Genomic DNA, 16,016 nt, shown 5'->3' on the forward strand with positions numbered 1-16,016 from the left:
ACTAGTCTAAAGTTTCATTTCAAACGAGCACCATCAGTGTTTCAGCTGTATGGTTTGCAAAATTATTATATCCACAAAACCTGATTCCTTTTTACTTAAGCCGTTGTTTTAGTTTGGAAAATAAGACTGTATACTGCATACTGCATACTGCATACTTGCATTTACTGTAAGTTTTGATATTACATCTGACTGGAAACTAGTTTATCAATGATAATTAATTGCAACTTTACATGTGTTCATATCACTTTTAATATGTCGACAGTTAGCCTGCTGCTATCGGTGTATGAATGTGTGTGTGTGAATGGTAACATGTAAATGGGAACAGGTCTCCCTTGAAAAAGAGTCTCAGGTCTCAATGGGATTTACCTGTATAAATAAAGGTTAAAAAAAAAATAAAAAAAAAAAAAATTAATACTGAAGTGGGTCATGTTTTCCAAGTAATATTAATTTATTTTTTCAATGCCTAAAAGCCCCTGCCATTTATTAGGAAGCCTACACACCCACACAGCAGGAAATGGCGCAGCAGAATTTGATCTCTGCATCTTTGCAAATGTGGTTTTAAAGTCCTCGGTTTCTAATAAACAGAAGATTATTAGGGCCGGAGGTGACGCAACAAAGACTGAGATGAGGAAGATTGTTTTTTTTTTGCATTAAATACTGTAAGAAGAAAATTGTTATGTCGAGAATAAGTTGAAATAGAAAACTTGTGAATTTTTTTTTTAAAAGTTAAAAAATTGTAATATTTTTTTTTTTAATATATTTTTTTAAAGAACACAACACAAACACACAACTGAAAAAGTGAAAACACAAACGAAAGTCAAAATAAACAACTTAACATGGCATGGTACTTGCACCCGGGTCTGCTGTGGGGCCAAGGACCGGGAGGGGGCACCCTACCCTACCCTCTGAGCTATCTATCTATCTATCTATCTATCTATCTATCTATCTATCTATCTATCTATCTATCTATCTATCTATCTATCTATCTATCTATCTATCTATCTATCTATCTATCTATCTATCTATCTATCTATCTGTCTATCTGTCTGTCTATTTGTCTATCTGTCTGTCTGTCTGTCTGTCTGTCTGTCTGTCTGTCTGTCTGTCTGTCTGATAAAAATATCTACCGCTTTTGTCCAAAGGGGGCGCTAGTTTACAAAATTCCTCGTAGCACCTTTAAGATTCTGTTTCATTGAAATGGGAAGGTTTTGCCAAACGCAGTGAACTGAGCCGCTCACCAAACACACACCTGACACGGCTGCTGTACACACACAGGTGTAACGTTCCCACACACACACACACACACACACACACACACACACACACAGGTGTGACGTTCCCATGCAACGTCAATGACACATGAACAACATGGAACCAACGTCCCCTATTTATCAATTATTTACTGATATCGGAGCAGTGCCACAGGGTTTGGTGACTAACTTATAGCGGCAAGGAGAATGTTTAGACGTTTGGAAAGTATTCACATAGAAACATATTAAGAGTTTAAAGAGATGATTAATTTTGTTTATTTATTATTTATTTAAATATATTTATTTAATATATTTATTTAATTTTATTATTCTTGTTCGTTATCATTATTGCTATATCATAACACTAGACCATTTAATTTGAATTTAATAATTATTTTTCAACAAAATAAATGCATAAACTTTGTAGGAATGCTTATAGAAATTATCAATGATAAGTTATTTTTGCTCCTGAAATATTTTATTAGAAAAATAAGTTTGCAAAGTGATTTGGAGGTGTAACAAACCTGTATGATGGCTTTTAGTTCCTGTATGGATAGTTTAGCTTCATATTCACAGAAATGCAAAGTTTGCAAAAATAGAATTATAGGCCTTCTTATAATATCTTATAATTTGTTATGTCTGCATTATTTTGAGCAATACCTTATCTATACTGTATTCATAATTCCTTTTTTGTCACTTTTTTATAATATATTTTTTTTCTGCAGGTTATCTTCTATATAAAATAAAGTCAAATCTCAAATACAGAGCTATGCAGTTTCTGTGTGAGTGTATGAACATTGGTAGTGGAATTTATTTTGATGCAAGGCAAGGGGGAGGGGGGAGTTCTGCTAAAATCTTGCCTGGGGGGGGGGGGGTCACCAACTTTGTCAATTGTCACTGGTAATACGCTGTCTATTTCTTAAGAAAAACTACTGCTTACATTCTTAGCAATAACATGTTATGTCTGTATTTTGCTTTGCACTTCAATAAACACTTGTAGAGTCAGTCCACAGCTTCTCCGCCTATAAATCACACTTCCCTCTGTTGTTTCGCCTCTAAACTAAAATTAACATATCGTTTTGACCCGGTTATTGTCTGTCTAACCCACAGTGTGAACCACCACTAACTGTTGACATATTTAAATATCGTGCAGTGGTTATTGTTTATCCACTTCATATCAAAATGTGGCCTTAATATGACAGTTGGATAAAAAAAGAATGTAAACGTCAGAATGCATGAGGGTTTTTTTCACCGCGTGTGTGTGTCAGTGTGTGTGTGTGTGTGTGTGTGTGTGTGTGTGTGTGTGTGTGTGTGTGTGTGTGTGTGTGTGTGTGTGTGTGTGTGCAGCAGTAGAGGAAGTTCTCTGAATGTATTTCTTGGTTAAAATATTTTATTTTTTCACCACGCGCTCTGCTGTTTAAAATGTTGTTCTGTATGAAAACAGTTGCACAATAAAGAGGGAAGTTGAAATGTGTTGTGGCTTTGGTCAGTTCTGTCTAACTAAGAAATACACTCAGAGAACTTCCTCTGCTGCTGCAAACACACTCACTCACTCATTCACTCACTCACTCACTCACTCACTCACTCACTCACTCACTCACTCACTCACTCACTCACTCACTCACTCACTCACTCACTCACTCACTCACTCACTCACACATTTTCAATTGTGTAAACGTGACTTGCCTCGATATACATTCTATTTGGTTTTGTGAATACAGATTCCCCAATCTTTTTTTAATTAGTTCCAAACTATGAAAGAGTGATTAAGTTAAATAGGCTTTATAGAAATTAACTATATTGTCAGTCACTTAATTTTAATTGCAGCCATTCTAAATCGCTGTCTAATCTTGAATCTTGATGTATTTTCTTTGGTTTACTATCACTTAAATGCAATTTCTAATGTCTTATCTTGTTGTATGTTATGCCCCTGTAAAGCACTTTGAATGGCCTTGTGTCTGAATTGTGCTATATAGATAAACTTGCCTTGCCTTGCCTTACTTCTGCTGATTTGATAAAAGCCACATTTTGAATTGTGTAGACGTGACCTGCAGTTTTTATGAGCTGTTTATTTGTGGTTTGTTGAGCCGTGTCATTTAATACATTACTTCCTCAATGCTCAGGTTAAAAGTGCACAATGTAACTTTGGGGTGTGTCAGAGAAGTGAACATTGTCTAAGATATATTCTCATAATAAACAAACTTTCCTCACAGGAAAATGTGATCCCTGTGAACACTGTTTGAAGTTAGAAAGCTTCCTGAAAAGTTACTGTTTCACTGTTGTTGTTTAAAGCAGCAGGGCCCACAGTTTGGTTTACAAACATATTCTAGTCTTACGTTTGGTTCCAGGTTCCTTAACATAATCCAGTTTTGATTCATGATGATATAATTATTCAATACTAAGAATTACATGTAGAGAAAATATGTTTTGTAAACTAACTGCAGGCTATTCAAATGTAAACAAATCCCCCTCCTCTGAAACTGCACATTGCACCTTTAATACAAACACAGTGCAATAATTTCCCTGCTACATTGAACAACCCAAGAGGGTTGCTATAGAAGGGAAACTGCAGATACATAGTTGAAGTGAAGTTGTATTTTAGACCTTTCGTTTCCTGCGTGTGCATTTTACTGACAGACTTGTAGAGGTGAATGCAAATGCACTCGCTCATGTGTGTGTGGTGTCTGTCAACCTTCAGTGCACATATATAGACATCAAATAAATAGGTGAGAAGACAGGAAGGAGATGACTGTGTAGTTTTTTACACACTGCACTCCACCGTTGAAAAAACCATTGGAGCTAACTCATTATAATTTGTTGAGATAACTTGTCATTCATATGTAATATAATTGTATCTTTCAGTATGAACACTTAAAGACCTACTTCACCGGTGGAAATATGAAGGTGTATTGAACTCTGATATCCTATGTAGAAAAAAATTTGCAAAAAATTTAGAAATCGGTTCATCCTAGCCTGAGAAAAGGCAGAAAGAGTGTTTTATGGTCTCACTGTCTCACCCTACATTTTACAATGTGTGACATCACACCTAGTAAAATGTAGGGTTAGGATTAACAGGACAGCTGGGCCAAGGGAAGACTGAGGGAAGAAAAAACTCATTCATAATATTATAATAGTGATTTTATAATGATAGAATGCAGGTTGGGTGAAGTATTCCTTTACATTTTGAGTTTTACATACTAAGAATTTCAAACAGTAAAAATCCTCACCAACTCATTGTATGTCGTTCAGAATACAGACACAACCAGGTTAGTTTGAAATGTTGATTCAAACTTTAAACAGTGTTAAAACTGTCTGAAAAACTTTCTGTGCAAAAAATAATAAGTTGGCACACCTTTTTGGAAGTCTTCTTAGTATGTATGTAGAACTCAAAACTTAAAGGTGTCCATATTGCCTCCGACCATCGTTGCAGTGGTCGCGGGTTCAAATCTGACCTGTGGACCTTTATTGCAGGTCATCCCCCCCCTCTCTCTCTCTCTCTCTCTCTCTCTCTCTCTCTCTCTCTCTCTCTCTCTCTCTCTCTCTCTCTCTCTCTCTCTGTCTCCCCATTTCAATTCTGTACTATCTAATAAAATGTCAAAAAAACAAAAAAAAAACTTGAAGGTATCTCAACAAAAGATAATAAAATGTCGACAGTTACTCTTCACCCTCAAGATTTTTAGTTTTGACCTCAACTAAAAAATCTAGCACAGACAGTTGCCTTTAATTTCACCTTTTAATATTTTTACCTGGATCCCTGTAAGATTGACTAGTTTAAAAGACTCACTTTTTTTGGCCTCTAACAAAAGTTGAGATTTTGACACTCCTCCCTTTTTTTTCTCATGCATCTTATATGTTGTTTTGTATTGAATTGTGTAAAGCACTTTGGTCAACTGATGTTGTTTTTAAATGTGCCATAGAAATACATTTTACTTTGACTTTAATATTTAGTTTTTCTTAACTTTTTTTTTTGTTAAAGCAATGTTATCAACTACAATTATAATCATAGATGTTAAAGGCCTACTTCACAGGTTGGAATATGAAGGTTTATTGAACTCGGAGATCCTATTTAGTATAAATGTGCAAACAAAATTGAAATCGGATCATCTTAGCCTGAGAAAAGGCAGAAAGAGTGTTTTATGGTCTCACTGTCTAACCCTACAGTTTCCTTCTTGTGACATCACAGTAAGGGTTAGGATTAACAGGACAGCTGGGCCAAGGGAAGACTGAGGGAAGACTGAGGGAAGAAAAACCTCATTCATTATATTATAATAGTGATTTTATAATGATAGAACGCCGGTTCCGTATGGGTGAAGTATTCCTTTAACAGCACAGCACAAAGTAGAAAACACACACACTATGTCTTTACAAAGGTGTTTGCCAGTTGCCCAATATCTAGTTTCACAATGCAGCTAATCCAGTGCGAGTAAATTCAAGGTGAATGTGATTCCCGACAGATAGAATGGAGTTTGAACAGTTTGTCTTTCATCAGTTTTATTATTTTATATGTATTATATGTTTTGCTTCTGTGACAAGTCTGCCAGCATTGTGTGTCAGTGGAACTTAACACACACACACACACACACACACACACACACATACACACACACACACACACACACACACACACACACTCACACACACACATACACACTCGCTCACACACACACACACACACACACACACACACATACACACACACACACACACACACACACACACACACACACACACACAGCCGTGGAATAGCTTTTTCTTCGATCTGTTGTGTAGCGTCAATGTACCGCATCAAACCAAAAGCAAACAATACATTCTTCTGTTTATTTACATGTGTCGCAAAATAACACAGACTGACTGACCCTCATTAAATCAAACTATCATAAAAAATTAAACAGTTAATTAAAGAAGTTTCTGGATCCTGACGTCAACAATACTGAGATTTTTCTCAAAATTGTGCCCTGAATAAAACTAAAATTGGAAAAGTATAAAATTATTATGATATACAATTTAACCAGCTATTACCCTGTTAAATTTTTAAGTGTCAAACATAAAAATACATTTTCTTATCACTGGCGGCAGTTTCTTCTGTAGCTGTCTGAATTATCCTGAGTAACCAAAACGTTTGCTTTTGATAAGACACATTGATGTTAAAAAAATAAAAAAGTTCTGTGACATTTGTAATTGCTTTGAAAAACAACAAACAAATGGACAAATATCTCAACCTGGTCCAGTTAAACTAACACATTCAGTATGCATGGCCACACACCATAGATACGTGAGCATGTGATTCACAGTGATTTGGTTTGACTGACCCAGCAACACTTTATTGTTTGCTGTTAAAATAGTATAAAATTTAGAGCGCTCCGGTGGCTTAGTGGATAGAGCGCGTACCATATTAGCTCAGGCCTTCGTTACAGTGGTTGCGGGTTCAAATCCAACCTGTGGACCTTTACTGCAGGTCATCCCCCCCCCTCTCTCTCTCTCTCTCTCACCATTTCAACTCTATACTATCTGATAAAGCTTGAAAATGCCTAAAAAATTATCTTACAAAAAAAAAAGTATATCAATAAATTGTCTCTTAAACTTGCTGATTCAGTGTCAATGAGAAATACAGCATCACCATAGTACCTTGTATGTATAAACACTACATGATCGATCAGTTTCATTTATAAAACAACAGAAAATGCTTGAACCTAGGCTCTGTAAACGGGTACGTAAACAAAGTGGTGTGAACTGACCCCCGTATCTATAGCAACAATGCTGTCGATAAGCATTTGGCTTCAACACCTATTTAAATATTAACCCACATTGTCACACTTTGGTCCAAAACAAACACATCAATGTTAGCCTACATCGATAGCATTGTTGCTATCTACGGTGTCTCACTCTACCCAACTGGTTTGTTTACACACCCCAGTTTACAGAACATAGGCTGTGCATTAACACCAGAGTTTATTTTTGCCAACAAGCATTCTCCAGAATCACTGACTCCACCTTTAATCAACTTTTCTTCGCTTTAAAGTAAACCTTTATGACAGTTTGTAGATGCCTCCACCGATAGCTTTCGTTTTTCCTCCAGCTTCTCCTCAAGGCACTGGATGAGGATGGGGTCAACTTTGGGGTCGAACTTATTGGCGAACCAGTGTCCGTATTCCAGCAGCCATCGCATTTCGCCCGCGCCGTAAATACACACGCTCCGTACATGTGCTCCGGTGCAAGGCGGATACACATACTCCTCCAGATATTCCCATTTCACGAGCCTCGTCTTGCTCATTATGTCTGTGAAATCGGGCTGAGATCTGGGCACTTCCCCCGGTACGCCTGGCAGTCTCACTAGCGTGGCCCAAAAATGTTCGTCGGGAGAATACGTATCTTCCGACCAAGCCAAAAAATCGGCCACTACGACCGACTCGTCCATGTGTACGACAAAATCCCGCGAAAGCACGAAATAGGCGTTACCGACAAACATCTCGATGCCATGCGGTGGAGGCTTCTTTTTATGTCCCGTGTTCACCGGTATTTTTTGATATTCGTAGTTGACCTCTTTCAGCTCGTGGCGATGGGTCCACCGCTGTCTCTTATACTCCGTTGGTCTGCTTGTCTCGAGCATATTCGACCCGTTCAACTTTTTCAGCTCCGCGACCAGCTCCGCGTTCGATTTTAGCGGGAAATCTTGGCCGCAGACGTTGATGACATACTTCCACTTGACTTCCGACTTCAAAATATCCGAGAGGCAGTTCAGGTCCGCTCTCAGTCGACTTATGCTCGCGTAGAACACCGACTCTCGTTTGGAGGCGATGAAAACGTTGGGCAAACATCGCGCCAAGCCCTCCATGGCCGAGATGAACTTAGCCGAAGACTTCTGATCGTAGTGGACGCAGTAGATGTTGCTAGGTGAATACATGGCTCGTATTAGCCGTTCCACCATCCACGCAGACTTGTGCACGACTAGCGAGTATGCTAACGGGAAGTTATTTTCCTCATCCGACACACACACGTCCCCGTAGCCCCTGGAGTTGACGAACGAGGTACAATTTGAGGTGAGATCGATCAAAACGTCCTCTTTGTCTTCAACGATGTGGTTCTTTCGGATTATCAGCGACTTCCCCACTTCAACGGGGTCCATGTCATATATAGCTGAACAGTTTATATCGTATTTATGAACGGTCTGAATTTGAACGTCTCGTAAAACGGCCGTAGCAGGAGGAGGAACAGAAGTCGTAGGAGGTAGAGATTCGGAAGGGACGTAGCTGTACTTGATGCTGACTAGTAGCAAAGCACATATAGTCAGCAAGGACAGCCAGGAAGGGATGAATTTCCTTTGAAGTCTTAGTAGAGAACATCTTGTAGCCATTCTAAGGTGAGAGAAAAAAATACAGTGATCAGAAACCAAACTGTGGGTGTACAGCTCCGGAAAAAAATTAAGAGACCATTTTGCATTTTTCTTAAATCTTCATCTCTACATAACTTATTGAAAATGCTCTGAGATATGGTAGAAATGTTGTCAGTAGTTTATTTTATACACCCAAAATGTTCATTCTACTCAAACATATGCCTATACATAGTAAAATGAGAGACACTGAACATTTGGAGTGGTCCCTTTATTTTTTTTCAAGAGCTGTATATCGAAAATGACGGTAGAAACTGAGGTGAGAAGTGAAAACCACATGTGTGTGTGTGTGTGTGTGTGTGTGTGTGTGTGTGTGTGTGTGTGTGTGTGTGTGTGTGTGTGTGTGTGTGTGTGTGTGTGTGTGTGTGTGTGTGTGTGTGTGTGTGTGTGTGTGTGTGTGTGTGTGTGTGTGTGGGAATATACCCAGTGTTGAGGAAACTACTTTTCATAAAAGAAAGTTGTGTGTGTGTGTGTGTGTGTGTGTGTGTGTGTGTGTGTGTGTGTGTGTGTGTGTGTGTGTGTGTGTGTGTGTGTGTGTGTGTGTGTGTGTGTGTGTGTGTGTGTGTGTGTGTGTGTGTGTGTGAACTGGACTGACAGTAAGTCTGGTTAAACTCGTCTTCTGGGAAATAAATGTTTCAAACAAACCTGTTTTGTAAACTGTGACAGTAAAACACTTACAATAGCCTGTTCATTGTGGTCATTATGGTGTGTGTGTGTGTGTTTGTGTGTGTGCTGAAAAAAAAATCCAGTGTTAGTGTCTGTGTGTGTGTGTGTGTGTGTGTGTGTGTGTTCCAATGAATTGAGTTGATCTACAGCAAAGCTACACATACGGAGAGATATGGTTTAAAGCTACGTAGAAAATGTAGTTCAAAGTATAATGTAAAAGAATATCAAAGTATAGTGATAGTGATATGAAATTATAAAAACTGCCATTGTTTTCTTCGCATGTCATACATAAACCAAGAAAAAAAAACATTTAAAGTAGCTATGAGGAACTTTTAAATATTTCTGAAACAAATGACATGTAAAACGAGACCATCAGTGCAAAGAACGCTATTTTAATATAGTTTTTCTTAATGCCTTTGTCATGGGTATACACTCACCCTGGAACTATAGCTGGCTTAGTAAAAAAAAACTACAGCTTTTGTCTAAAGGGAGCGCAAGAATGAACAAAAACAGATCACCTTTAAATAGCATTAGTTAATAAATAGTAATAGTAAATAAAACATTAACATGTACAATATATAAAAATAAATAACCAAATATTTCCACAGGTGAGCTGACAGTGCAGCTTCCTGGAAGAGAAACACCTGTAGTGAAATAGTCACGTCTGGAATTTGAACAATCTTCTATTACGAGGAATGTTGAATAAGTCTGGATTTTCTATGACGGTATCTAGAGCTCGTCAATGGGGGTTAAATTAAAGACGCAATGGTCAAAAATAAAATGTCATTATTTCTTTTATGGACCAAAAATGTTTCTAGCTTCATTAGTTAACAACACAAAAAATGGCCCCAAAAAAAAATGCTGCTACTAGCTACTGCAAAATGTAGTTAAACTGCTTTTGTAATATCAGGTAGTTCACTACTCTGCCCCGACACTGAATATGCCTTGTAAACAGTTATTGAACACACACTCACATTGCTCCCCGCGCAGGTACCGGTCATCCGTCCGTGCACCTCTCCAAGTCACGCGCTAAAAGTTATAAAAAGGACGATACATAACATTCACATTCAATACACCTGTTTCAATATACATAAATAACTTGTAATGAACCGTGATAACTTGAATAGCAACTTACCAAATATTAGGAGAAACAATTGAAGACTAAAGAGTAGTTGACGTTTATTTCCAGTGGCATGTCACCTTTACGCACGACTGATGCGACACCTATTGATATAATCATCTTGAACGAGATTCCCATTGATCGCAGACAGTCCGAGATTTGAATCGCCAGATGCTTGTCCAGATAATACAGGGCGTGTAGGAGAACACAGGCTAGCTGAAGTCAGTGACACCTCTGCCCAGTGACTGTCTGTGTCACGCCAAAGACGAGACGGCGTCTAAACAACCCGGAAAGAAGTAGGAGGGGCGAGTGTGTGTGTGTGCGCGACTAACTAACTAGATTCGCTCATTACAAATAAGAAGAGCATGAGAGACATGCTGTTTGGTGTCACTTGGGACGTAATGTAGAAACAAATGTGGGTTGAAAAAGGGGGATATAGTATATGGTAGTCCCGTGCGCAAATGACAGATGTTCAGAAATAGGTCTGATTACAGTAAAGGGGATGATTGGAACGAATGAAAATCCCGTGGCTGGAGTCACCTGAACTCACTCAAAAGAAAATTGTGTGTGTGTGTGTGTGTGTGTGTGTGTGTGTGTGTGTGTGTGTGTGTGTGTGTGTGTGTGTGTGTGTGTGTGTGTGTGTGTGTGTGTGTGTGTGTGTGTGTGTGTGTGTGTGTGTGTGGGGGGGGGGGTGTGTGTGTGGGTGTGTGTGTGTGTGTGGGTGTGGTTAAACTCATCTTCTGGGAAAGAAATGTTTCAAACAAACCTGTTTGTTAACTGTGACAGTAAAACATTTATAATAGTTAAGCAAGTAATGATGAGGGGGAAATTTCTATGGTCATTTAAAGGTAGAGTCAGCTATTCTGGAGAACACTTGTTTTCAAAATCTCTTTCGCCAAAATCAGTGAATATCTCCTCACGATCCGCTACCTGTTCATGTGGTCATTATGGTGTGTGTGTGTGTGTGTGTGTGTGTGTGTGTGTGTGTGTGTGTGTGTGTGTGTGTGTGTGTGTGTGTGTGTGTGTGTGTGTGTGTGTGTGTGCTGAAAAAAAATCCAGTGTTAATACGCAGCCTAGGCTCTGTAAACTGGTATGTAAACAAAGCGTATGTAAACAAAGGGGGCCACCGTGGCAACATGCACATTTACAGAGCCTACAGGTTGTGTATCAACTTCCAAATTGATTTCAGTGTACACACACAGTATGGCCAAAAAATATTTGAATTTTTTTGTTTGAATGTTTAAATAAGTGAAATATGTACAACTTACTAGGATGACAGTGCAGGCTGCAGAGGCTCTTTCCAATTGACAGTGGGAAGTCAATTTTGAGTTAAATTATTTTAATAAAATGCTTCCAGGTGTGTTTTAAAGCATGTTCGTCTGCCATACCTTCAGCAGAGCAGGATCATTTTCCATAGTGTGTGTTTGTGTGTGTGTGTGTGTGTGTGTGTGTGTGTGTGTGTTTTCCATACTGTTAAGTTACATCACAGTTAAGTTACAACAACACTTTTCACGAAGTACCTTTTACCACTATTCCACCTTTGGGCAAACAGTGTCCTTTTTCATGTAGACTTGTTGAGGTCATTTTTGCCCCATTGTGTGTCGACCTGTTTAATTCTGAGTATCGACTAAGTTATTGTTGGTGGCTTTGCGTCCGTCCTGTTTTACAGTTATCATGTTCTTGTCAATCAATAACAGTATATGTTATATGCACCTCTGCTCCGTATTGTATGTCTCTATAGATACAGTCCCCATAACAACAGAATGGGAACGTCACCTCTAAAATATTTCTAAATTTAAATTTTTTTTAATAATTTTTTTTTAAAGATTTTTTTGGGCATTTTTATGCTTTATTGATAGTGTAGAGACAGAGTTGAAATGGGGCAGAGAGGGGAGTGTCATGCTGAGAACGACCGCGGGCTGGAATCGAACCCGAGTCCGCTGCTGGCCGAGGCCCATGGGGGGGACGCCCTACCAACTGAGCTAAGGGTGTCCCATTAAATTTCAATTTTGAACAGTTTTCTGAAACACTTGAATTATTGGGCAATTCCAAATGACATGTGTTAACTTGATTTGATGTGTTTTAATATCTTTATCATCGGCTTGATTGGCCATTTCTTTATTTCTTTAAAGGTGGAGTCTGCGATTCTTGAGAACGCCTGTTGTCAAAATCACTTTTAGTCAAAATCAGTGAAAATCCACGATCCACTACTTGTACATACTGTGTGTACACTGAAAAAAAATGGTGTTAATACACAGCCTAGGCTCTGTAAACTGGTAAATGGTAAATGGACATGACTTATATAGTGCTTTTTAGCCGATTTTCTCAGCCCCAAAGCGGTTAGTGGTATGCAAACAAAGGGTATGTCAACAATGGTGCCCACTGTAGCTAGCAACATGCCCGTCTACAGAGCCTAGGCTGTGTATCAACACTGGATTTATCTTATTTTTTTTCCTTCCACGGAATATATGTATTACTATAGTACCATTTATTTTCTTCTCTCTCTTTTATTACATAATATTTGGTCCCAATTTGACCTTTGCACTATTTTGTCTAAGATTCTGTATTCCTCACAAATGTTGTAAATATTTTCCACACATTAAGCCTGACAACCAATCACTTCCTTGACAACCTCTGCTTTCGGAAAACTGTTATTGTGCTTATAACAATAAAAGGCACCTGAACTTTGGACTTGGGACACTCGGGTAACTCTTAGCGACTTCACGTCCCTGAGCAACAAGACTATGAAGCTAGCGTGTTGCTATTTGCATGTGTTATCAGCATAGCACAAAAACATACATATACAGCTCCGGAAAAAATTAAGAGACCAGTCTGAATTTTTTCTTCAATCTTTATCTCTACATTACTTATTGAAAATGCTCTAAATGACAATATTTTTATTGTGAATTTGGAAGAAATGTCTTCAGTAGTTTATATTATAAAATCAAAATGTTCATTGTACTCAAACATATGCCTGTAAAATAGTAAAACGAGAGACACTGAACATTTGGAGTGGTCTCTTCATTTTTTCCAGAACTATATTGTGTATTGTGTGTCTGTAAATGATCGCTATTGTAACACCTTTCCTGTTTTTCCTGCTTGCAGACCGTGGGGAGACATTGTTTAAAGGGAAGGGTGTTTCCTCGGAGGAAACACCTTTCACTTTTATATCAGTGTGGACGCTATAAAACACATTTGTCTTTCTCACTTTCTCACTTACCTTAGGGTTATCACACCATAATCACCATTATTTTTTAAAAATACAAACACAAACACACAACCGAAAAAGAGCGGACACACACACAAAAGACAAAACAAAATAAACAACTAACAGGGTTTACTCTACTTAACAGGTTTCTAAGACATTGTTTAAATTAAAGGTAAATGTTAAGCACAAAATAAAAAGTCAAAAAGGTGTCACTTGTCCTGGAACACTGTTTGAAGTCAGAAAGCTTCCTGAGAAGTTATTGTTTCACTGTTGTTGATTACAGCAGCAGGGCCCACAGTTTGGTTAACACAGATATTCTAGTCTTATACGTTTGGTTCCAGGTTCCTCAAAATCATTTTGTTTTGAATTATGATTATAGAATTATTCAAAGAATTACATGTTGATAAAATATGTTTTGTAAATCAACTGCTTGCCCTGCAAATGTAAACAAAAAAATTCTCCCTTTCCTGAAACTGCATAGTGCACCAAAGCTAAAAAACTCTTCTATTTTAATTTAATTTAATTTAATTAATTATTCACCTATTCTATCCTGTTATGTAGCATTTTTTTTTAAAAATGGGGCGGCAGTGGCGAAGTGGGTAGAGAGTCTGCCTCTGGAGTGCAGGGTCGGAGGTTCGATTCCCCGCCTACCCACACGTCGAAGTGTCCCTGTGCAAGACACTGAACCCCAAATTGCTCCCGATGGTCCAGACAGCGCCTTGCTTGGCAGCTACTGCCATCGGTGTTTGAGTGTATGTATAAAAAATGTGTATTGTGAAGCGCCTTGTGACCCTGGTCTGTGAAGGGCGCTATATAAATAAAGCTTTCTTACTTTGTCATTGAACTGTATACTTTCTTGTTTGATTGATGTTTTATGTCAATCTGTGAATCACTTTGAGTTGCCTTTGTGTTCCAAATGTGCTATACAAATAAACAGTAAATGGACTCCCACTTATGTAGCGCTTTTCCCTGTTTTTTTCACCGAGCCAAAGCTCTTGACATTGTTTTTGTACACATTCACCCAATCACACACACACATTCATACACCGATAGCAGCAGCTACCACGCAGGGTGCAAGCTAACTATCCGTAGAAATCTAGGGTTTAGTGTCTTGCCCAGGGACACTTGGAAACAGGGGATTGAACCAACGACCCTGTGACCCAGTGGACGACCTCCCTACCTGCTTAGCCAAAGCCTCCTATACGCATTGCCTTTGCCTTTGCCTTTGTATTGCGGAATCGGTTGCTAATCAGATGAACATTACCTTCCTCTTCCTCATTACCGTAATAGGATTTATTAGTTTAATTTGATTAGAAGGATCCCAATGACATCATACAGTTAAGAGCACAAGGAAGGTTATTGTCTCCCTGTGTACGTGTGGTTTGCATCTGAGTCTGAAATATGCAAATTATACTTGTTGCAGAAAAATGGCTACGTGATATTTTGTGAGAAAAGAATGGAGGCAATGAAATGGACCTGCTTGATTAACCTGTTTAGGGTCTGCACTGTTCACTGTTGAACTCTTGCAACAAATCTTTTGGAAAACATTCCCAATAGCAGGTGCATTCCACACCTCTCTGTCTCTCTGTCCCACCCTCACCCTAAGGCTCATTTTACAGGAATGGTAAGAATTTGAGAGTCAATAAGTCAGTCAGTTTCTGTAATATGTACCAGCCATACAGAGGAATCGAAATTACGTTTTCTCTCCAACCCACTGTGCAATAAGTACAAAAGAATAAAGTAAAATTAGATAAGTAATATAATAATAATAATAATAATAATAATAATAATAATAATAATAATAATAATAATCTTTATTTTCACAGCACCCTATCATACATAAAATGCAGCTCAGAGTGCTTTACATGCACAAAATAAAGATAATACAAAACCAAACACATTCATCACAGGCAAGAAACCAAAGCGCAAAAGATAAAATAAAAAACATAAAAATTAATAAAAGCGAGTTCAATGCATAAAACAAATATAAAAGAGATAACAACCATAACATACGACAACATAAATATATGGTGGAATTAATTAAAAGCAACAGAGATACAATACATTTATTCTAAATAGTGCAAACAATTATATTTGACTTAATGTGGTACAAATATTGTTGCTCAGAAATTATCTACAGTTTGTCTAGTTGGCTTTACAGTGTTTCCTATGTGTTGTAAACTAATAGGGGAAAAAACTATGGGCTGAGTCATCTTAAAGGATTACTTCATCCATACGAAACCAACGTTCTATCATTATAAAATCGCTATTATAATATAATGAATGAGGTTTTTCTTCCCTGTTAATCCTAACCCTACATTTTACCATGTGTGATTTCACACATGGTAAAATGTAGGGTTAGACAGTGAGACCATAAAACACTCT

At 38.1% G+C, this 16,016-nt stretch overlaps 1 protein-coding gene across 1 annotated transcript; it reads right to left on the minus strand.

Moving 5' to 3' along the window:
• Positions 1–5,794: 5,794 nt before the first annotated feature.
• Positions 5,795–10,644, minus strand: LOC307264950 (beta-1,3-galactosyl-O-glycosyl-glycoprotein beta-1,6-N-acetylglucosaminyltransferase 4-like). Its single transcript, XM_080046514.1, has 3 exons — positions 10,439–10,644; positions 10,278–10,332; positions 5,795–8,602 (listed from the first exon to the last, which is right to left on the minus strand). Exon 3 carries the CDS (start codon positions 8,599–8,601, stop codon positions 7,264–7,266), a length of 1,338 nt encoding a protein of 445 aa, XP_079902640.1. The 5' UTR covers position 8,602; positions 10,278–10,332; positions 10,439–10,644; the 3' UTR covers positions 5,795–7,263.
• Between the last annotated feature and the right edge of the window lie 5,372 nt (positions 10,645–16,016).

The sequence above is a fragment of the Ammodytes marinus genome (assembly GCF_949987685.1).
Source record: "Ammodytes marinus genome assembly, chromosome: 18".
Taxonomy (NCBI): Eukaryota; Metazoa; Chordata; class Actinopteri; order Uranoscopiformes; family Ammodytidae; genus Ammodytes; species Ammodytes marinus.

Excerpts from the sequence above, each read along its gene's own strand:
- LOC307264950 (XM_080046514.1), bottom strand. The coding sequence starts at position 8,601 with ATGGCTACAAGATGTTCTCTACTAAGACTTCAAAGGAAATTCATCCCT.